Source organism: Manis javanica, chromosome 5, assembly GCF_040802235.1.
Source record: "Manis javanica isolate MJ-LG chromosome 5, MJ_LKY, whole genome shotgun sequence".
NCBI classification, from domain to species: Eukaryota; Metazoa; Chordata; class Mammalia; order Pholidota; family Manidae; genus Manis; species Manis javanica.
This window is the reverse complement of record NC_133160.1, coordinates 141,191,740-141,216,190: the sequence shown is the minus strand read 5'-3', so window position 1 is coordinate 141,216,190 and position 24,451 is coordinate 141,191,740. Positions and strand designations below refer to the sequence as shown.

Sequence of the window (24,451 nt, the reverse complement as noted above, 5' to 3'; positions counted from 1 at the left end):
GTGCTAGTAGCAGAGATAAAAGTATGGAGAGTGGGTATGGTAATACTGCATGTGTATGTGGATTCTGGAGGACAAAATTTAGAACAATGGAAAGGGATATCATATGAACCATAGGTAGTGAGCTTCAGAAGCAGCACTATCTTTATGGAGCTCTTATAATTAAGATGGAAGAATTTCCAATTTCATCGCCTACGTTATCAGAAATAGACTTGAATCAAATTATGGCCCTGTTATCATCAGGGAAATAATTTTGTTTTTCTTGAAAAAGATGCTTATCCCCAAATTTTATATTTGCTCTGCTGTTATTAAAAAAAAAAATACTGTGTTGGCAAACTTTCTCTTTAGAAGTGTAATGTCTGACCTATGGGGGCAATGGTTATATCCATTTTATGGTTTCAGAATTTTAAGGCTAGTTATCAGTGATAGTGGAAGGACTTTTTTCTGATGTCCAAATCATTCCCCTTGGTGTATCGGTATTGCTTTTTGTTTTTGGATGTTTGCCTTTGTTAGCACCTTATATGGGCACTGATTATCCTTTCCTTTCTTTGCTTGCTTGTTTTTGGGTTTTCTTATTATCACCAGTACTCTGAAGAAGTTGGAGAGAGGAAAAGAAAAGAGTCTGAACGCAAACCCAAGGACTATTGCTTTGTCTGGAGTTCTTGAATAAGGCTTGCTGGAATAGGCTTAAAATCAGTGTTTACGTGGAAGTCAGCCAATGAGTTCACTAATATCCCAGAACCACCAAGGGTCAAAGAGACCAATGCCATCTGTAACTGTGGATAACTACCCTCCTTTTAATCCTTTATAGATGGATTCTCTCCCCAGTGGGAGCAGTAATTCAGAACTGAGTATATTTGAGGACCTTATTACAACTTTACCACTAGAGGTCAGAAACCAGCACATGAATCCTGCACAACTAACATTGAGAGAGTGTAGTAGATAAAAGTTTTATGTATTTTTCAGAACATTAACCAGATACCTTTGAGGTTTAAAGGGAACCACTTTTTCTTTTTTACACCAAATTTTAGCAACTGGATTACTTGGAATCTTCACTGCAATCCACCCTCAATCATTAATCTCTAAATTGATTTTTTTCTTCCTTACCCACTGTACACACTTATACACACTTACCATCTCAATGTAATTGTTCATTGTGGTAATATATTTAAAGATTACAAATAAAACAAAATGAACTATGTAGACTTCTAGTAAGGATACATATATGAGCTCAGCAGTCCTCATCCATTTTTGTGCTCTAACTGGAAATTGTTGACTATATATATTTTCTGTGGTCTATCGTTTCGGCGAGATACTTCCAAATGAGATAATTTCCTGTTCACTACATCAAGTTATGCATTAATTTAAATGATTGTGTTAATGTGTCATGGGCCATTTAAGACAGTGTAACTATATTTAAAATATCCTCATTTTATTCTGTGATGTCTTTTGTATGTCAGTTCTTTGGTATTTTGGAAAAGGATTGAAACTAGGGAATAGTGATGTAAAATATATTTATCACATGTTTACAGTTGAGATATTTAATTATTTTTTGAAACATATTTGAGACTTCAATTTTAATTGCGGTGAAAGCAGATTAGTGTATTTTACTCAGTGGTGTCCAGTTTTATGATTTAATCAGTTATGTTGGGGTTGGGTAGAGACATTTAGATATGTTTAGCCTATCTTGCTGGGTTGCATATTTAAAGGACTGTACTTCTACTTTTCTCAGGCTCTCTTCTGCCCATGCAAAGCCCTCCAGACTGAAGTACCAGGACATATGTCATTGTCACTGTTTGTGGCAGGCCTATCCCTGCTGCCAGAAGCTAGACAGAAAAACAGAAGCCAAGCTCCAGAAGATCGCCAGCCTCCTTGGCAACATGAGTGCTGTCTTGTACCTCACCTACTGCTGCTATGATTTGTGTTTCTGCTACCTTTGCTCCCAGGGATAATGCTGGGCGGCAGTTCCCATGCAGTATGGCCAGAGAAGCAGTTCAAGCCTGTCTGATGATGTCTAGGTTTGGTTTTGGATTATCCCCTAAACTGGGAGTAGGTATTATAGGTTGAATTTTGTCTCCCGGCCCCCTTGCTGCCAATTCATTTGTTGAAGTCCTAATCCCCAACACTACCAGATGTGATCTTATTCAGCTCTTTACAGAGGTGATCAGGTTAAAATGGGATCATATGGGTGAGCCTTAATCTAATACACTGGTTGGTATCCTTATAAAAAAGGGAAATTTAGATAGCGAGATAAATGCATAGAGGGAAAATGATATGAAGAGACCACAGAAGACAGCCATCCACAAGCCAAGGAGAAAGGCCTGGAACAGACCTTTCCCTCACAGGCCGCAGAAGGAACCAGCCCTACCACCACCCTGACCTTGAACTTAAAGCCACCCTGTCTGTGGTACTTGGTTACAGAAGCCCTAGCAAACTAATGTAGTGGGTTTGATTTTGTGCTTAAGTCTGTGACTGACTATTTCACTGCAACCTTTTTGTCTTTTTGCAAAAGCATCACCCAGTATTCCCTATAGGTACCTCTGAGAGTACATCCAGATGACACCTCCCTGATGTAGCCTTTTTGCTTCCCCATTCCCTCCTGCTCTCTCCCTCGCCCCCAGAAAAAAAGGAGCATTTTCATGTATATCTAGTTCTACTCTCACCATCAGTAGAAGGAATTCCATTGCAATTAGGCCAGCTCCCCTCTCTTTTCAGAGGGGCTGACTTAGGAAACCTGTCTGTTTTACCACCTCAGTAAGCTGTTCAGGTCCTGTATGTGAGCAAATCTGCAACCCAAAGTTGCAAAAGGCAATTGGCTACCCTAACCCCACGAACTTTTTGGAAGGTACCCTGTGATGACAAAGAGTCAATAATAATATCATCCTTGCTAAAATAGCTGGATGAGGATTCAAATGTGATTTCTACCATGTTAGGTCCTGTGAGATACAGCCCCTGCCCTGCTGGGGCTGTATAGACTAGCAGATAAGATAATAGGACACATAATTACTATTCCCTGAGGAAGTGTTTATTGTAAGTACTGCATTAGAGGTGTGGGGAACAGAGAAGGAAGTGTATTTTGACTGGGATAGCCAGGAAAGACTTCATGGAAGACAAAACACCTGAGCAGGGTTTTGACAGAGGCAGATAGAGGGAAATGCGCTCTGTGCAAGGAGACAGTGTATTCAAAGGTTCAAAGTGATGGTCAGGATATTCCCAGCAACACCTCCCTTCTAAAGGGAGCCTGAAAACAATCTGACATGCAGTGGGAGTACACCGGCGTAAGTGAACCAGTTAGCTGTAGTCAAATTGTTCTTGCTCTGGAGCCTGGACCAGACTCGCATTAAAGATTTTGAGTATCACCCCTACTGGTAAACCAACATTTCCTTTTCTCTAAGTTATAACTTTCTCTTCTCCTCCCCTCCCTTTCCTTCTCTATTTTCCTTTTCTTATTTCTTTTCTCTCTCTGGAACTGATTTTTAAAAAAGAGAAAGCACAGATTTGAAGTTTTTACCTATAAAACCTTTCTTGATCTATTTCTGATTGTAAAAGCAATAATGCTTCTGAGAAAAACACTGGAAATACAAAGACAGGTATAAAGAGAAAAGAATTTAAAAACTCTTCACTAATCCCATTCAAAACAAAAATCTGTTAACATTTTGATGACTTTCCCATTCAACCTTTTTGTTGTGTACATAAACATTTAAATAGTTGAGATATTATGTATATATTTTTGTATCCTGCACTTTGCAATGAAAGTTAAACTACACATCTTTCCTCATGTTATTAAAAGTAATTATAATAGTTATAAACATACTCCACAATATGGATGCCTGTAATATAATTTATTTTTCTGTTGTTGGACATTCATGCTAATCAAAATTTTCCTCACAGAACATCTGTCCTCATTTTGAATTGTTTTCAAACTAGATTCCTAGATTCCTTTTCGTCTCTTGTTGTCTTCCCTCTTCTTTGATTAGATCACTGTAAATCATTCCAGGAGTGGAGAGTGTATAATATTGACAAAAACTCCCAAGGTGGTGCAGATAGGCTTACTCCACCTCTCCCCAAGCTCTGGTTAAGAACTGCAGGATTAAATTAAGGCCATAAGGTCACTCTGTGGTTACTGGGAGAAAACAGAAGGATCAGAACCGTAATAAATGCCCAAATAATTGTTACATACTTTTTCCCACTGAGTTCATTAATTATTAAAGCTCCCTGTGCTTGCATCTAGAATTCACAAAGTAGATGTCACCAACAGTAGACTTTGTTTTTCTGCTTTCCAGAATTTTCCTCCAATTTGGGGAGGTTGGAGGCCTGGATAGTGCTTAGCTGAAGCTCAACTTTGAAAACAGAATTTGCACAGTATTTTGAGCTTGGGTTGATTATGAAAGGAAAGTTTACTAGATTCTTTGTGGGATACTAGGTGATGTACTATCATGCAGAGAGAAAGGAAATAGGGAAAGAAGTAGTTCTCCATTACGTTGTTTTTTAATACTTCTTGCTCAACTAGAGCGGAGACCTAGTGTGAGGATGTCTGGCTTTTTAATATCAGACATATTATATCATTATCTGCATCAGATTTCTCATTTGAACAGCATAGGACTTTGACTCTCCTTAAGGTTGTTCTCAATATTAACAGTCTACCATTTTCTCTGCAGTTATCTGGCACACAGGCCTTTTTTTGAGAGAACAACTCTAAGTTTATACATCATTTGTAGCCTTGCTGTCTGCTCTGGTCACCTGTCCTTGGAAATTTAAAAAAAAAAGCCACAACTAAATGCTTTTATTATGAAATGAGAGTAGCTGAAAAGAAAAAGACTGAATATTTAACTTGAGCAACCAGAAAACAACAAAATAAATCAAAGAAAGTAACGGAGATTGTTTGCTCAGAAATGAGGACAATCTAAAAGCCATCTTTACCATTCTGTTTCCTGTCAGTGTCAATGCAAATGAGATAGGTAAGAATCAGAAATAGATAAAATAAATTAGAAAGTAAAATATAACAAGAGTTGATACGTAAAGCCAAAAGCTGTTCCTCAAGATATATAAATGTTAGAGAGAAAACTCTTGTAAGACTCACCAAGAAAAAGAAAAAAAATTATTTTTTAGGCCAAAAAAGGTACTCATAGATATGGAAGAGAAAAAAGAATCATAAGAAGAACTGGCTATACTGGGGCAGCATGTGCCTTTCTGGTAGATTTCAGTGATGATAAACAAAACATGGGCACACATGTTAGCCCTGTAAAAACAATGAACAATCTTGGTCTCTCAGGTTCAATGTCTAACAAGGACATCCATCAGGCTGTCTGAATAGCAATGTAAAGTTGCCCAGGACTATGCCTTAGAGTTGCTAACTCTGTCGGCTAACTATATACAAGACAAGCTTCTTTTGAATGTGAAAGGCACATTTGTCTCAGCTGGGATAAGACAGGTTTGCGTAGCTGCTGTTTGTGCTTAGCTTAGCTTCAGCTAAGCACTACCCAGGCCTCCAACCTCCCCAAATTGGAGGTGTCAGGGCAAGACCCACAGCTGAAACATATAGTTGCTACCATATGTTTTTCTATTTGCTTATAGCTTGTTGAGTGTTTGCAGCTGGTATTTCTATTTGATTTGCATGGCACCCTGCCCCTCTCATTCCTTCTGCCTTCAGTTACAGTTTCATTTTTACTGGTATAGGCAGGTGGCAGGAAGATTAAGATCATTTGTAAGGATAGGATGTATTTCTGGAGTGTTTATTTATGGGTCATATTAGGTATTAAAATATTTTGGGAAACTACTGTCATTAAGACACAGCAAAATAATAGTAGCTAATATTCACTGAAACTTTCTGGGTTGCAAGGCATGTTCTAAGCATCTTGTATGTACTAACTCTTTAATCCTCATAACAGTCCTATGAAGTTTAGATGCTATTAATATCCCCAGTTAAAGCTGAGTCAACCAAGGCACAAAGAAACTTTCCTGAAGTTACACAGCATAGTTAAGACTTGAACTCAGGCAGGTTGGTGGGAGAAGTTGTACTTTTAACTGTTACATTATTGCCATGTAATTTTGAAAAAAATGATCATAAAATATAGGAAAATATCGTTTACATTTTAGAGTGGTAAAGTCTTTCTAAACAATGTCTAAAATTAAAATCTTGGGCATGGCCAAAGACACTATGAAGAAAATTAAAAGATGAACGACAGACCGAGAGATATTTTTTGTGAAATATACATAGATTATTGATATCTTTAATTTATAAACAATTTTTCTAAGTTAATATGAAAATAATAAAGAATGCAATAGAAAAAATAGACACAGGATATAAACATGCATTTCAGAGAAATACAAATAGAGCAAATATGGTGAAAAGATGTTCAAGCTCACTAATAATTAGTGTGTTACCACTTTTCAGCTAACAAAAAGAAAAAGATTTGTAGTATTTAGTGGTGAGAGTACAGGCAAATAGATGCTCTCATACATCATTGGTGGGCTTCTCTGGAATGTAATTCAGTAATAGCTATTGCAATAAAAAATACATCTACTCCAAAATTGTGCAGTCTCCTGACCTGTCATTTATCCACAGGAGTACTTAATTGGTCATGCACAATTGCATTCAAGTGTTACATTGTTTGGACAAGTATAGCACTTTCTGCAATAGAAAAAAAATGAATTTACATCAATATAGACTAGTTAAATTGATCAGAGTACTTCCATCTAATGGAATACTATGCTGTTATTAAAAGGTGAAGTTAACCTATTTGGAAAGATGTCCATGGCATATTGATTGATTAAACCAAAACAAAAGTAAACTGCAAAGAAATATGTCTAGCATGACACATTCTGTAAACAAAAAAAGAGGTGCAAATATATATGTATCTGTCATTAAACATGCTAATATATGTACCACATTGGCTCTAAAAATTCCATATTGAGTGGGAAATTCAGCATTTCTACCCATTTTTATGGAGATTTGGGGAAGCTTATGTTTATTATAAGCTCTGATTTCCAGTGTCTAGCCTTTTGACATTTTACTTCTACAGTTGTTTTACTCTGCTTTGACCCCTTTTTGTTGATTTTCCAAAACATCTGCTCATGCCAGGGTGTTGTGTATATTAAACATATTTAAAATTCGGTGGTTACATTAGAGAATTACATTGTAACCAAGTACTGTAGGTGACTTAATATTTAATTGTAGTCATCTTTCATCTTAAAACTTCTTTGGCCAAATCTTTCCCCCATCCTCTCTCCCAAATAGTCATTGGTGGCCCTGGATTATCATTGCTAACCTCCTCTCTCTTCTTCAGCCTGTTTTCCTGTGCATGCCAGCCCCAAATTCCCAACTTTCTGTTCATTTCTTCTAGATAGCAATTCAGTCATACTGTTGTCATGCCTCTTCTGAAAGCGTTTTTCTACTAGCCTCTGTCACAAATTAATATATTAGTTAGGATTAGGTTAGATTGTATGTGACAGAAAACCCCAAAACAACAGTGGAATGTGCAAGATAGGGGTCTATTTCTCTCTTCCACATAGATGAAACCCTGTGGTAGGTGCTCCAGGGCTTGTGAGGCAACAACACAATCTTCAGGGACTCAGCCTTCTTCTAACTTGTTCTTCCAAGCTCAACTCTTGGCTTTCATTTCATGGTCCAGATTGGTTGCTCCAACTTAAGCATCTCAGAAGAAATGGACAAAGAGAGCACTTCTTCCTCTATTCTTCGATGTTGCCCACACCTCAGCAGCCAGAACAAAGCCTCATGTCTACATCCAACTGAAAGGGAGGCTGAGACATGTAACCCTTAACCTGGGCTTAAAATTTCAACTTAAGTTGAAAATTATTTTCTATTACTGAGGAAAGAGGTTTTGGAGAATAACCAGCAGTCTCAGCCACAACCACCAATGTTTACCTTGCACGTAAAGAAAGGCTTTTCAGGCTGAGGCAAGAATATGCATGAAGGCATGAAAGAGTATTCACTGTGGCTGGAACAGGGTGTGTGGTGGGAGATGGGGCTACAAAGGTGGGCAGGGGCCATATTAGGAAGGGCTTTGAAAGTCCAGCTGGGAAATTTGAGTTTGACAATAGGGAGCCAAATATTTTCTTACATTTGATATGAATTCTTTCAGGGATTTATATTGCTTGTCTATAGGAGTTACTTTATTTTATATTTTTAATATAAAAATTGTATCCGATGAGGCCCAATAATCAGAAAATAGAGGAATGGATAAAACAATCTATTGGCAATCCTATACCCCAATGTAACAGAGTGAAAAAGTTGGCATCTCTGCCTTCATATTGTATCTGTCTCCTTTGCTGCCTAAATCTTTTGGTCAAAAAGCTTCTGCTCAGCCCAAAGCCCTGCACATATGCTTGCTAATCATCAAAAGGAATTCTGCTCGTGACTTAAGATCGATACAACCTTCCCATTACCTGAAAGTTAACTTCCCTGAGAAGATAAAGTATGTACAAAAGTGACAGGCCTTACAGGAACATCACCGCCAGACCCATGTCATCAACATGACTGGAGTCAGCCAGCCGAGGACAAGGAGTTTCACAGCCCTCCTCAGACCGTTTCTGATGTCCGATGTCTGAGATCTATCATCACCTCCTGCTCTCCCCTTCCCTAATATAAAAAAAGTTTAAAATCAACACTAAGTTAAGATGGTGCTTTAGGACATTAGTGCACCATCTTATTGGTCTGTTGGCTTTCTGAATAAAGATGCTTTCCTTGCCCAACAATTTGTCTCCTGACTAATTGGCATGTTGTGTGGTGAAAGGCACCAGCTTGGACTCCGTAACACCAAGAAAATTTTTGTTAGTGGTTTGGTTAGTTTCCTCACAGACTTTGAAAACATTATTGTAATTATAATACATGTATAATCCCAACTCCTGTTTTCCTTTTTCCCCCATATAATCTTTTATCATGAGCATCTCCTTATGTGGCCCCATGGTCTTCCTAAATACTACTTTTAAATAACTGGAAATTTCCCAATAAAATAACCTACCAAATCATTTCTTTTTATTTTTCAGCTTTATTGAGATATATTTGATATATAATACTGTATGCACCTAACTATTTCTATATGACATTCTACACTGTTGGCCATGTAGGTTGGGTATCAGTTAACTTTTTTACATTCTGTAAAATGTTGATAGCTTCAACTTCAAATTTTTTTTGTTACTCCATCATTAGAAGATGCTCGGTTGCAAGTATTAGAATAATGAACTGTGGCTTAGATAGTACATTTAATTATATCACATAATAAAAATTAAGAGGTGGTGAATGGATCAACAATGTTCTGGCTCCATGTCTCTGCAGTTTCTTTGGCTTTCCCACTTGTCCTGAGATAGCTGATGGAGATCTCAGAGCATCACAGTCTGGTATGACAACACCCAAAGCATGAAAGGAAGACAGATGCTTTCTGACTTGTCTCCTTGATCTAATGGGTGAGGAACACCTTTCCCAGGAGCACCCAAGAAGACTTCTGAATATTTCACTGAGTAAAATGGATCACATGGTACCCATAGCTGCAAAGGAAGCTGGGAAACCAGGAACCAGAAGATTCTCTTCCATTGTCTTAGACCAGACATCATGATTCTTTTCTTGATTTGGCATACTTTGCCCATCCCCAAACAGAGGTTCTTTTAGCAAGGAAGGAGAAATGGCTATGGGGCAGATAGTCATCCAAGGGAACAGTTAAAGATTGGAATTTATTGTGGAGACGAAACTATAGAAATGGTTTCTCAGGTTAAGTTCTCAAAACCTGCTCTATGTTGCTACAGGGGTGAGAATCGAGAACCAAGCCCTCAAAATTCAGCGTTGTGATTTCACATTACTTTTTTTGTAATTACGTTGAAACCACATCTGCCTTTTATTAAAAAATAAAAAATTCCCAGCAGCAAACCAAAAAACTGAAGTGAAACCAAATACATTAGAGAATTACTGAAGAGAATGAACTGTATGTTTATAGCACTTTATTAAAAAGTTTGTAATGTTTATTTTTCTGATTATACAATTAATCTTTACTGATTGTTAAACAAAGTATAAAATTAAAGAAAAATAAGTGAAAAAATCATCTCCAATTTCATTGTTCAGAGATAATCACTATTATTATTTGATATAATTATTTTAGTCTTTCAGATATGAATAAAATTTTTTATGTAAAATTAGGGTTTTACTGTACACTTTAGTTTTGCATCTCACTTTTTTATATTTATAAATATATGACCCTTTTAAAATAACAGATTTTCTCACATGTCTCACTTCAATGTGTACCTCTTATAATCTTTTAATGAATCAATTAGGGAAAAGTAATTTGTTTTCTGGTAGGGAAATGCTATAGAAGTAAATGGATCTATACTCACTAACTGGCTGTAGGGCCCCATATAAGGTGCTTAACCTTTCTGAGCTTCAGTTTTCTCATTTATAAAATGAAGTTGCTGAGAATAATAATACTGGTTTTTTCTATTTTATAGTGATCTTGTGAGGATCAAATATAACATACATTAAGTATTTAGAAGTTGTAAATTGAGTATGAACAAAAATTAAAAGCTAAAAGAAATCTTAAAATTTAATCTTTTTCTTCCAAAACACTTTAAAAAATCATTATTTTATATTTAGAAGATTAATTTAAAAGACGGTAATTGCATAGGGAGAAAAACAATCTTATTTTATATTTTAAATAAATGTTATAGAGATAGATTTGCTCAAAATTATAAAAACCATTTTGTTTTTGATAAATTTTTGAGACCTTAAAATTTATTTGCAAAAAAATGTCTTAATAGAAATTTTGCTTTTTTAAAAGATGTGTTTTTAAAAAAAAGTAAAAGAATAGATATTTATGACTAATCTTGACATTTTTATGTGTAATTTAAAATGTCACTTAAACAGAAGTTGCTCATTAAAGAAGATATACAGAAAAAAAAATCCCCCTTCTCCAAAATGATTTAAAAAAAAATGCACAGCTATAATAATTTAGGTAACAATAATAACAAAACAGCAGGCTTAGTTTGAAACCAGATCTTGCAATCGTTGACTGCACTTGTTACAAACATGTTTTCCTCTAATAAGCATCAAGCATTTCCCACTACCTCTTTCTTTTTGAGCTCAGACACTGAATAAGTTTCCCGGAAACCTCACTCTTTATTTCTGAGTACTTCTTTATCTTTCCCATGAGCAGATAAAGCTACTAGGTAGCCTAGGATGTCTTCCCAGCTATGATTTCCATTTTAAGAGAAATTTAAAGCACGACTTCTAAAAGGTTTAATGCAGAAGTCTCTGGAATGCCTTGCTTTTGGAGTCAATATGGAAGTGGAATTTGCATCTGGTCAGAATCATCTAAATGTGACCCCACATAGTCTGAGTGATGAGGAAGGTGACTTTGCAAGGTTCAGCTGTGGTTCAGTGATTCTCCTCTGAGAATCAACTGCTATAAAAATCACTGGTTATTACACGAAATGTATTGCGACTGAAGCAGCGATAAGGGTTATGGAGAAAACTTAGGTAAACTTGAACACAGTTAAAGAGAAATAATTTCCCCCCATCTGGCTCATATAATTAATAGATGTTTATTACAGAAAACGGGAAATCTAGAAAAGGGAAAAGGAAAACATAAAAATCACTCATATCCTGTCCCCTAAAGGTTACCTCCATTAATATTTACATATGTATATATAATAACAACTTGAAATCAAATTCAAGATTTGTATTCTGCTTTTTTCACTTAACAGTATATTGTGAGCATGTTCCCACATCATTAAATTTTTTATTTATTTATAGTGAGCTGAAGTTGCCTGCTTCTTAGAATTGAGCACCAGCAGCAGAGATGAAATCAGTGCCTTAAAAAGTGATTACCTGTACTGCCCACACCTGTCTCTCATTGAGCCCATAACTATTTTCCTGGATGAGTAATGCCAATAGTATGTGTCAAGTTTCAGATGGATGAAACGATGTCTTGTTTTTGTCTGTGGACCTAATTACAGTTTATAAGTAAGTACAAACATTCACACAGTTGTTTCAAGCTAGGTCTCTTCATAAAGGTTGCATGAGTAATAAAGTATGTGGCATTCACAATTCTACTTAGTCAACTCAACATTTATCATTTGAACAAGTGGATATTTCCAGAGAAGTTAATTGCTAAGGAAGAAGGGATGAGCTAATCTGAGTACCTGGCTTTGCAAAGCTCTGGCCAAGTTATTCCAGATTTGCCAACGAGCCAAATATGATATTTCTATTCAAGTGAACACCATCAAGAGGGATGCCTATGAAGACATTTTTCCATGTTCTTCACATTGTCAGCAATACAGTAGTGGGTTAAATTCTTCTCGTCTCTTTGTAAAGTGGCAGTAGCCAATAAAAATAGTGTCTAAAATCAAATGTTTCTAAAATTCATGCTTAAAACTAAAGCATGGAAATGAAAGGCATCTTAGATACGATAAAAAGACAAAAACAGGCAAAGAACTGTTCTTTAAAAACACAAGGAGCAGGGAGACGGCAAAGGAAAATATTTGTTTTTTTTTAAGATTAAAGTCAGTCTTCATCAATAACCCATGTGGAATTCAGGCAAATAGACTGGGAGGTTGGAATTCCACCTGGTATGAGAGACCTAATAAATAGTATTTAAATAATACAGCTGTATCCCATAGTCAAGGGTATCAAATATACTGGCAAAATTCAACTGACTACTATCATAAAGAAATTAGAAGATGGGCTGTGGAATCAGGCTGTGCTATTTTTTGCCTGCCTGATTTTGAGCAAGACACTTAAGCTCTCTGTGCTTCAGTTTCTTCTTTTGCAAACATAACAATGGTACCTACCTTACTTATACTTGTTGGTCTAGTTAAGTAAGAAAATGCATATAAAGTGCTTTACTGACATATGTTAAATGCTCAATAAATGGTAGGCCACTGTGACTATTATTACTAACTTATTATGACTTTGTTAAAAAGATAAAGGAGTAGAGAATAGCAAGCTGAAAAACAAGGCAACTCCTACTATCCTGGGATTTTCCATTAGACACTTAACTCTGGTCATATATTTCTCTCTAGGGGCCAGCAGTCCATCATGAAAATGACTTAACAAAGATTCAGAGAAGACACTCAGAAAGGACCAGACAGGTGGGGGAGTGAGCGGCTGAGTGGAGGGCTGGGGCTAGGAGGTGAGCACCCAGAAGACCCCCTTCTGAAGGGGAGGCTGCTGTGCAGAGCTGAGCAGTAGGCTCCTGTCTCTCCCAGGTACGGGCAGAAGAGGAAGCAGACCTTCCATCAGCGAGGAGAAGGCGAGTAAGTGCTCATTAAATTGAGGACATAGGCTGACTAACATTAAAATGGCTATTGGATATTTTTAAAAACGACTTTACCTCCCTCATCTTCTCTCTGAGGACTATACTAACCATCCTATTTAAACATGAACTCCACCCAAGCTTCCTATGCCTCCTCCGTATTTTATTTTCCTTTTAAGTAATTAGCACACTATAACATACTATATTCTTAAGTTATCAGGTTCATTGCTTATTTCTCCAGTAGATGTAAGCTCATGAGAGCAGGCTATTTTATTCTCGTGGTTGTTATTATTCACTGTGCCTAGCGCAGTGCTAAATAAATATTATATGAAGTGTTCAGTAAATATTTGTTGAATGAGAAAGGAAAGGATAGATTCTCATATGTAATGTGGTGAGCACATGACTTCAGAAGGCATTTCTGAAGATTCTGTGATTGTTCAGATTATACATAAGGAATAAAGTATCAACAACTTGGTTTTAAAATTTCTAGATACTTTTAAACTGTTGGGATAATAAACACATTAAAATTAGAATCCTGTGCATGATATATAAGCTTGTACAACTTCATTTTAGAGCAGAATTTGGGCACTGGCAAAGCTTCTCAATTTCTAAAATTCAACATTTGTTATTCAAAGAGGTGGTAGGGATGGAGGGAAAAATCTCTAAAGGCAAAAATCTATAACTGGAGTGCTTAATAATAGCCATCATGTCTTGGGTGTCTCCTATATTCTAAGGACTATACCATTCTGTTTTTTTTTTTTTTACAAAACCCTTCCAAGGTAGATATTGTTATACCTGTTTTCCAGATGGGAAGATCAGGGCCTCTTCCTTGCTAATAAGTGGAGCTGGATTTGAATCTTTCTTTCTTTCTCTGGATCCAAATTGACACATTGCCTTTGGGCTCAGGCTTCAACCTGTGCCCTCCAGAACTGTGCAGGAGATCTGTTGTTTCGAAGTGATGGCAGGTGAGCACTCACTGGGCTTTGCCTTATAACTGAAACGTTTGCAACCAACTGCTCTGAGCAGGTGCGCTGAGTTGCAGTTACCCTGTGATGTTTGTGCCCAAACCTAAGATCCCTATCAAGGCAGAGTAAAATACAAATGCAAGAAAAGCAGTGATGGCCTTCTTCCTCTTTTTTAAGCAAACCAGAATTTCTACATCATAGCGAATGCTGTACACTTTGCAAGAGTCCCCTGGAAGTTTGTTCACTTGACCCAAAGACACTGCTCTTAGGCACATCATGCTTCAAACTTCTCTCGATTTGCTGTCAGAGCCTGAGCACATCCTTGCAAGTTTTTGTCCTTTTGGGGTGGATTTGATTTTGGGAGGCAGCACTTTGGAGCAACATCCACTGAACAAGGTGGGTGACCAAGCCAGGTGATATTCTGAGTCAAAAACAAGTTGTGAGTAGAGGGCAGTGATAGTGGTTTTCTTCCGTAGTTTATTAAAGGATGTCAAAAAGGATATTGTAAAAAGTTTCTAAAAGTGCTTTGACTAAGGTCTGCAGTGTTAGAAAAGTGCATCAACTACCAAGGCACTGCTTTGAAGGGTAATGGTCATTTAACTATATATTAGCTCTGCTCTGACAATTAAAAAAGGTTGTACCGTAAATAACATTGGAGCCATAGCTTGAATGATTACTTTGAGTTTAAATAATTACTTTGGGTGCTGTCATCTTTTGCAACAAGACCCCCCACTGTTATGAATTATGGCTCTGCAATAAAAAGAAGCAGGATGTAAATGTTTGCTCAGTAAACAGTTATACAGGGCAAGCAAACCAGGATAAAAATGTCAGTTGAGAATCCAGAGAACCTAATATTCACTGAAACAAAAAGCAGTATGTTATGTTACATTAAAACAGTTCAAGAGAAATAGATGATGAGAATAACAGCAGGGGGAAATAATGTTTTTATGTTTATGGCTCTAAGAGGGAAGCTAAAGATGTTTAAAATGATATTCTTATCTAGTTAGGGAGGCTGTTGTTTATAATGAACTAAAATGCCCAAGGAGGAAATCATTCATGTGATTTCTAGCCTGTGGCATACCTACGATATTTTGGTATTTAGAATTTAAAGGGTATTTTATATGAATGCATTTTACACTGATGTATTATACAGAAGAATTAAGCTTTTTGTCTCATGAAGAGCTAATATTTTATAATCCCCATCACGAAAGCTCTCCAACAGAAAGAATGCATGGTTTGGTTTGATACAGTTGTTTATTACTTGGTGGGGAGCTGGGTAAGAATATAGTATGACTAATGCCCTGGGTTTGAAATTCAAAGCATTCAGACAAGGGTTTAGTACATATTTTTCATCTTCAGAACCCACTGAAACATTTCATTTTATTAGGTGGCGTATCACAAATAGGAGTCTGTGTAAACATTAAAAATTGCCCACTAGATCTAATTCATTTCAGTTAATAAACTAATAATAAGAGGAATGTGACACATCTTAATAACCCAGGGTAGAAAGACTTTAGGAAATGATTGATGTCTCGAGGTTTCCAAGATTTGCTGTTCATTACAGTTACCGCTGTCATTCAGAGTTCTCTCTGGTGTAATGTCAGAGCATCTTTGCAACGAGCAAGAATACCACTTAGGCATGAGTTCAGGGGACACACATGTCCTCTGATTTAAAAATCCTCAATAAAAATGGTCCTTGTTCTTAGAACACTGTTAAAGAAAAAACAGACTGTTTTCATGCCATATCAGAGGACATTTCAAACAAAGATGTTTTGAGAAAGCAAGTGTTAACCTTTTGGGATTGTTTTTGACTGAGAATCTCAGAGGAGGAGTGCTCGGGGCTCCGACTGTGTGGGCCAGCTCTCTCCACTGGGAAACGGGTGTGAAGAGCCAGGACAGACGGACGGTGAATGTTTGTGCTGCTTTTCATAGCTCATGTGGTTTCATTTAACCAGCTGAGTTTTCCTTGGGTGTAAAATATATTTAAAAATGTATACCATGTAAGGCTACTGTGAGGATTAGATGAGAACCAATCTACTGTTCAGCAATCTATTGTTCCTTGGTGGCTACAGGGTGCCTATATAGAGATCTGCCTAGGCCTCTGAGGGCCTCTGAACCGGCTGCTGCGGGACAGTTTGGTGAGCGCTCTGGTGGTGCAGACAAAAGCTGCCGGGGAGCTCACGAGAGGATGTCTAGTCCGGCTGGTGGCTGTGTGGTGGTCAGGGAAGACTTCCCGGAATATGCCTTAAAACAAAAGTCTGTTTCCTCCCAGGAACTCCATACCAGGAGTTTCCTCTTTCCCTCCACTCTAAATTCCCCAGGATTTTCCCCACCTCTGTCTTAAGGTGGGACTACATGGCATCAGAACCGACACACTGGGGGTGGGGGTGGGGGTGCGGGTGCGTGTGTGTGTGTGTGTGTGTGTGTGTGTGTGTGTGTGTGTGTGTGTGTGTGTGTAAGCATGTAGTGGGTACTGGTATTTTGACTCTTTTGCTTCCTCCCCTCACCACTACCCTGTTGGTTACAAGAATGACTTGGGGGTTACTGAGAGGAAGACGGAGGGAGCAGGAGACGGAGAGAGAACCAAAAGAGAAAGACTTCCAGGAAAGGAAGGTATTTAGATAGCTGCTCCCCGCCCCTGTGCACCTCCCAACCAAGAAAATCCTCTCTGAGATTAAATTATATGTGAAGATTAGAGATTCTAAGAGGCAATAGGAAAAGAACTGTTTCTCGCTGTTAGGAGCAGGAGGAAGCCCAGAACCTGATTCCGTGAGAACATCTGAAGCTACAGTTACACACGCAGGAGAGCAAGCCCATCAGAAGGGGAAAGGGGTCAGCCGGGGAGCCCCGAGGGAGAAGGGAAGCTTGCAGCTGGACACAGCAGTGTCCTCACCACCGTCCAGGATGGCCTGAGCGCTTGGGCCTGGGGACTCAGCCCATCTGTCCTGACTCTCGATACATATCTTTTTGTGGAGAAGATGCACAAGGCCTGAGCCTTTGCACGTATAGGTCATGCTTGTGGCACCTCTTGCTTCATTTCTCAAAGGGCAGAATCTTGTCTCATTATCTGCTGGAGGGGGAGGGGGCTGTCCGTGCAGGCAGCTGTCCTTGCCTCCTCTGCTTTCCCAAGGACACTGGGACACTAAGAAACCACTGGATCTATGCTGGAAATACAACCAGTTTTGAACTCTGCTGTCCCAAATCTTTTAGCAACTTGGATGAGAAAACCCTTTTATCCTGAATTTCCTGAAGCATACCCAACATCTTTATCTCTGCATTAAATTGGCACATCAAAGCAGTGTCTTGGTGTAGCCCGCATTGTATTAATTCCCCCCAGAGCCTCCACTAAACATACGCTGGGATTGCTTTCAGTCAACTCTTTTGTGAGTTGAAATCAGCCTACACTGAGGAAAAATGTAAGAAACCATTTAATGAAACTTGTTATCGGCTGTGTTCAGTCTAAGGATGTTGTTTCACTTCAGTCAAGATGTCTTCCTTATGAGAATCCAGGGGCCAGCTTTCTCTTTAGTCTTGGCACTGGGAAGCCAGGAAGGTCTCACCATCCTGAGCCATACATTAATTTTTATTCAGTGGCACTCAGTGTTTTAGATGGTAGTAGCATTTGTCACATCACACTAGCTGCTTACAAGCTTACAACCACTTGGCATACATTTTCTGTATCAGCCTCATCCCTGGTTTTGGCTTAATTTTTTCCTTCATTTCTCTTGGCCTCATCTTTTCATTTCTTGTCTTTAATTTAATCTTGCTAAGATGTATGTATCTTTATAAGATGCCTTAAATCCTTTGGTGAACAAAGCCAGTGGTAAATAAAGTTTCAAAACATCATATGCTTAGGTAAGTTACTCTGCTTACCTGATAATATCAGGCTGGTGATCTGGCTTTCCAAGGAGACTTTTCTAGAAAGAGATAATGTGCTTGTCAGAGGGCTTAAGGATCTTACCTGGCAGGTGGAGTTCTTACTGCACATTAACATTTGACACTTGGGTTCATGTAAGAGTCTCCTGTGGGCTTGGTAACTGTGTGTCCATCTCTAAGAATGCTCATCTTGCACTGTTTATCCTTGCCACCACTGCACACCAGACATGTTAATCCTCTTTTGATCTCTGGAACATACCAAGTGCTTTCCCACCTCAGGGCTCTTGCACATACTATTGCTTTTGCTTGGAAAGCCCTTCCACCTGTTCTCCCCACGCTACCATTAGAGTGGTAGTGGCACATTAGAATGATGGGGGGAGTTTATATTGATGCCCAGGCCCCCCAGCCCAGACAAACTAGTCTCTGGGGGTGGAGCATAAGGACTGTTATTTTTTTTTAAGTTTTTCAAATGATTCTAATTTTCAGCCAGGGCTGAGAGTCATGGCTTTAGGTCTCAGCTCAAATGTCAGCTGCTCACAGAGTTTGTCTTTCACTGCATCTAGGACACAGATACTGTCTTGCTCTCTGGCTTAGCTTCTTCTTTCCTTTGTGATAATCACTACAATTTGTAATTATGGCATTTATTTGAAACTTTTTGTTTGTCTCCCTCCTCATTAGGATGTAGGTACTGTGAGGACAGGGAACATGTCTGTCTTGGTCTTTGTGCTTTACTTTAGGGCACCGATCAGGCTCATGACAGGGTTCTGAGTCTGCAGTGATAAGGATGGCCCTCAAATGAGGCGTACTGCTCTGTGAGGCCTCCTGGAAGCCAGCCGGTGCTCCCTGGAATATTACAAGGGAATCTGTGTCGATGTCCAGTAGCTATTTTAACTGGCAAATGGTTGCACGCACTTTCCCTTTATCTGACTTGTGTCCCAGGATTTTTCATGAAATCTGTGAATAGATTCTGAGTCACGGCATCTCCCTTACAGCCATGTCTTTCTCCTTCACTTGCTTTTGACTGCTATGAGTGAGGGAGTCCATCTTGTTCATCTTTGTGTTCCCACCCCCAACCCTAGCACCCAGCCTTGGATCTTACACACAGTATGGGGCTTTTGTTGACTTGAATGCTTTTGACTTTATCCTTATGGCACATAGGTATGTTGACCAAGATTTCACCCTGGGCAGTAATATTTACAGTTATTCAGGAATTTGAGGCATAGGGGATTGTGACCACATCATGAAAGTTACATATTTTAATGTAGGCAACTTAAACATAATTTAAATGCAGATGGTCTCTATACCTGGATTGCCCAGGACAAAATAAGCATATTTGTGTTTGGAGACAAATAATGAAATAGGAGTCTGAAAATGGCTCATAGTCATGAACCTCATAATGCAGGTGCCCATCCGTGAAAGGGTGAATGCACAGGGTGCTGCTTGAACTCTCCCTATGGCTGAGTCAGTTCTTTCCAAATTCTTATTTGGTAGTTATCAATAAAGCAAAGCAAAGCAAACCTCCCGCCTACTGTTTTCCCCTCCCCCAGTTAGTATGTTCACAAGCTGATGTGTAAGTTCTTAGGTGCTTTTTCCTAAGCTTAAATTAACCAAGACCAGTCAGGGCAGTGGACATTTTTTCTCTTTTTTCTGCTTTATTTCACTTCCTTAAAGAATCATCTTGTTTTTTCACTCCTCCCTTCCTCAGTTTCACGTAGGTGATTTATTGATGGGAAACGAAGAGGGAAATGGCCCAGGAGTTTTGGTACACACAAATCCAGCCGTGCAGCAAAGGCATTACTCTGCCTCTTATGTGGGGAAGTTTTCATATTGTCATGGAGAGAAACACATTCTTGCGCGAGCACGTACACAGACACACACACACACACACACACACACACACACACACACACACACACACACAAGTCTAAAACTACATAGATGAAACCCCCTCTTCAGAGAAGCCAGCTACAGGAAATTGACTTATGTACAGGAACTTGCTAATCTCTTTTGTCATATTCGGATTGTTCCTGCTGCCTCAGTCATCCTGCACACTAAACACCACCATCCTGGGCTGGACTCTCTACCAGCTCCTCTTACATTTCTAGCTCTTCAGATGTGAATCAGTTACATTCTTGGGGAGGAAGGAGAGGTTGGTGGTAGAAGGAAACCAGAACTCTGAAAGGACTTGGACTCCTTTTGTTCTTACCTACCTGCACGAAACAAATTTGACTTCCGGAGTCAGTCATTTTGGTGTCAAAAAAATTTCTTTGGCATTCTACAACAGGTAAGACTCTTGCTTTTTTAAATAATATTTCTTCAGTGTCAAGAGAGCTCTTTCTAACTTATTTAGCTTTAACTCTAGTCTAAACACAGTAATTACTTTGTTCTACCTGTTGTAAAGTATGGAACCATGTTACTCTGGAAGTTGCTCTGATATCCAACTACCCCTTCCCCAAGTCCTAACAAGATTCATGTAGTTTTTACAACATTAAAAGTTCTAATAGTTGGCTTTTGGTTTTCCATATATTCTCCTGGAGAATTCATATGCTTGTGATTGACGATGACTCAGCTCGAATATTTGGGTTTATCACCCTATATTTGATGAAGTAAACCTAAAGATCCTATAAGTTGTACAAGTAGGAGTTTTAAGATTTTCTAATTCAGAAAAGAAATAGGCCAAAATCCAAATGATGTTGATTTGGCTCTGGCATTCCTAGCTTCTTTGTTCACCTATTGCCAGTGCTGAAGTCCTGTTTCTGAAAGTGGTGCATGATGCCTAAGTATATTTTTAAAAAATAAATTAAATTTCGTTTTTGAGTAGCCTGGGTTGTAATTAAATAAAGTTTGGGAACTCACTAGTTTTAAGTGCTTTACTAAAGGTGCCATCAAAATAAGCAAGCAACAAGGAGTTGATAATAATTTATTGATCCTAAGTTTGTTCTGTAGAGAATATAAAAGAAATATAATTTTCTACTTGAAGGACCTTGTAATCTAGTAGTTGTGGTGAGAAGCAAAATTTGGAAGACAGTTCAAAAGTTATGAATGGGGTGACAAAGGCTGTAAGGGCTAGGAGACCCAGTAATCTGGAAGACATGGGCCTTGGAAAGATACAAGATTGGAGTGGATAGAGAATTGGAGGGTACTTCACACTGGCAGGTGTGTGGGCAAAGGCTCAAGGGAGACCGACCAGGAGATGGCCCACCCATCTGAGGAGCCCAGTGTGCGAAACGGCGAAAGTTTCTTTCACACATCGGCAGGAACTACGCCTGGGAAATTAGGCTGTTACGAGGGACCTTGAGAGGCTGCTGAGAATAGACTCCAGTTGTCCTAGTCTTCTTGTGCCACTGGGCCCCCTTTCCTCAGCTTTCACAGCGCCAGCAAGACTCCCTGTGAGAGGGTGCCTAGAGCTCCTCGCCTCCTCATCCTGGGGTCTGCTCTGTGCATCTCCATGTCTGTGACCCTGAGCCTCCGCTTGCCATCCCTCTGCTGTCTTCCCTCAGTTTACCATTTATGCAGAGAAAGGTTTGTGTGGCTTGGGGTACCTGTAAGACCCCCATTTCTTTTTAAGAAAGTCCTTTATGTTTGAGGAGGTGCTTTAATCATCTGGTAATTAAAGCGGTCTTCCTCTTGGGTGGATAAATTGGTTGACCAACTATATGTAGGTCTCTGTTCTTCAAGAGCCAGTCCAAAGATTCCATGAAGTACGTTACTCACTTTGCAGGTCTGAATGAGGCATTAGATTTGCTGCTGTTTTCTCTCTGATGATTCAGAGCACTTTTTTTTTCTGGATGGTGAAATATCTGCATCTATATGATAGTAAAAATACATATAATAAAATACTGAATAAGAACCTAGACTTTAGGGTCAGATTGCCTCATGCTGAATCCTCATGCTATTGCTTCTGAGCTGTGGGAACCCGGGAGCAGAGCTTCCTCAATCCTCTGATTTTAAAACGTCTGTAAAGTAGCTCTAATAACAACTGAAAATACCTCCTTCAGCAAGTTGTAGGGATAAAATGAGATGAAAAGATGTAAAGCTTGTGGCCTAGTGCCTAGCAAAAGTAAACTCTCAATAAATGTAGTTGTTATGATTTTTACTAAGGACTTGGCTGGGGACACTAGAGGGAGGATGATATGGTTTCTGCCTCGGGAACAAGACATCTGTAAAGTCTCCTTTTTGACGCCAATATTGTTTTCAAAGGAAAATGGGGCTGATATGTGGAGGCTCGAAATTAGTATTTTTTGAGCACCAAATGTGAAATAAGCCCAAGGTTGGATGTTTTGTAGTGATAATGTATGTGAAAAAAGGAAAATAAGATTAGAAATTGACATTTGAAGCCATTCCGCATCAAATTCTCAGACTTAGAAGACAACACTCAGAGTGGCTGCTGTGTTGTTTGTGGGCATCTGTGGCTGATGTTTCTCTCTGAATGTTCTGGGTAGAATTATAGAGGTACACGGCATTAGAGGCAGAGAGAGTGACCCTTCTTCCTTGGCTAGCTTAAATTAAATGATTACTTTTATGATATTTTAGTCTTATGCTAGCAAGGCATACCTAAAAATCAGGAGTTGGGACCATTTTGACAACGAGTGCCCAAAGGGCCCATTTGGGCTCTTAGAGGCTTGGATCTGAGTGAAAGCTAAGATTAAAAAGCATCCTTCTTTCCTGTTCCACCTCCGAGGCTGGAAATTCTTTTCAGTTAGTAAGGCCCCCTTAAAAAATGCGAATAAAACTGGTTTGTTCATTATGCAGGGGATTCTCAATTATATGTGCAAATTACTTTGGTCAAATAATAATATTCGGTTCCTTTTAGAGCCCCATTAATGACATAGGGAGGAAGGTTTGGGGCTGTGTGTGTGGAAAGGGTTGGACACAAGTCAGAATGGAGTGCCAGAGTGGAGCTTGCTGGAAGACAATGTGATGGTATTGGGTGCTGGGTGGGGGGCAATGAGAGCAAGGAGGGGGTCAGAGATGGAAAGGGGGAATAAGAGGAGGAAGGGTGCCAGAAACAAAGGCTCCTTCCATGGGGCTCTTAGCATTTGAATCTAGCAGCTGCTTGAAAGTCCTGAGTAAATTTTTGACATAAGATGTCATAGTGTTCCTTGGATGTGGACAGTTGTTCAGGGATGATTTGATTGGTCTGGTTCTGGCCTGAAAATGTAGTTCCTAAAGCTGGCTGGAGATTAAAACCCCTTGAGATTTTTGAAACTAGCAATTCTCATGTATCGCACCCCAGCCTTGGAGTGGGGTTCAGGAATCTGTGTGATAATAAATGCAAACCCTTCCCCTCCAGAAGGCTTGGAGGCAGTTGTTCTACAGCTGAGCATTTGGGAGCCACTTATTCAGAACTCTCCTACCAGGGCCTCAAGCACTGAAATGGTAAATTGAGTAAGTGCTGAAATGAAGCAAAACTATCTTCCCTTTATTGTGATTAATATTATCACACAAAAGTATTTCCCTTTGTTTTGAATTTATTTCTTAGAAGAATTCCTGGGAGTGGGATGACTGAGTCAAAGGTGTGAGGATGTGTAGAGCATTGTCATGGGAAAAATCCTCAAGTATTATATGCACAGAGAGGCTATTCATCATTACTCAGGAAAAGCCTCAAGAAAAGAAATTTCTCTCAAGAATGAAAGTGCCTAATCACCCTCCCATTTCTCCTTCCTACAAGACAGAATACTAATGAATTACTTTTGAAAGAAAATTTCAAAACATTACAAAAGGAATGCTCAGTTGCTCCTTAAAGCACAAGTTTGAGTCTTGTTATCTCTACATGGAGTTTCTTGTAAAACTGAAGTCAGCAGTGACCTCTTCCCCATTTCGTAGAAAAGAACACCAAGGAAGAGAGTGGTTAAGTCACTTGCAGTATTGTTCTCACCACAGTTGCCATGAGGTCCACGTGTATTACCGTTTGAGTAAATAAATGATTGAGTAGTTTTTATGGATGACCTGGTGGAAAAATGCTACTTAAATGAATGCATGATGAGAGTGTTGGGAGAAGGTAGGCAGAATTTATTGACCTAGCTAGAGCTCCTGCTCTCTCTCTTTTGCATTATGTTTTATTAATTATGTACTTTGCATAATCTGCTAACTTAAAAGCATGGTTATTGTTTGTGACACAGATGGGAATCAGGTGAATTTGCAATGGCTTAATTAAAAATAAAATAAGACATGCTCTTGCAAAATACCAAGTGAGCTATCTGCAGTGGTATGTGGGAACCCGCCTTGCTTGCAAGAACTGATAGTAGTATTTCCAGAAATTTTGCAAGCCAATCATTAAATAAAGCCACCCTGAAAAATCAAATTTTAAAACTCAAAGTTAAGTAAGTTGTATTAAAAAGAAAGGTAATACTCAAA

At 38.8% G+C, this 24,451-nt stretch overlaps 2 protein-coding genes across 18 annotated transcripts in view; both read left to right on the top strand.

The window, feature by feature from the left end:
* N4BP2 (NEDD4 binding protein 2) overlaps positions 1–9,954 on the top strand; it is a 125,462-nt gene extending 115,508 nt beyond the window's left edge. For 10 of the 13 annotated variants that reach the window (XM_073237722.1, XM_073237720.1, XM_037002601.2 and 7 more), the window contains one exon: positions 1,730–9,954. In XM_073237722.1, the coding sequence (XP_073093823.1) occupies positions 1,730–1,949 (220 nt within the window). In that variant the 3' untranslated portion in view covers positions 1,950–9,954. The remainder of the gene's footprint in view (positions 1–1,729) is intronic. The other 3 variants (XR_012131758.1, XM_037002602.2, XM_037002611.2) reach the window with 3 other exon arrangements.
* Positions 9,955–13,218: 3,264 nt separating this feature from the next.
* Positions 13,219–24,451, top strand: part of RHOH (ras homolog family member H) — a 48,339-nt gene continuing 37,106 nt past the window's right edge. For 2 of the 5 annotated variants that reach the window (XM_017674523.3, XM_073237724.1), the window contains exon 1: positions 14,451–14,614. The gene's annotated coding sequence lies outside the window, so the exon portion shown is untranslated. Of the gene's footprint in view, positions 13,255–14,450; positions 14,615–20,044; positions 20,379–24,451 lie in introns of those variants that run through there. The other 3 variants (XM_017674520.3, XM_073237723.1, XM_037003095.2) reach the window with 2 other exon arrangements.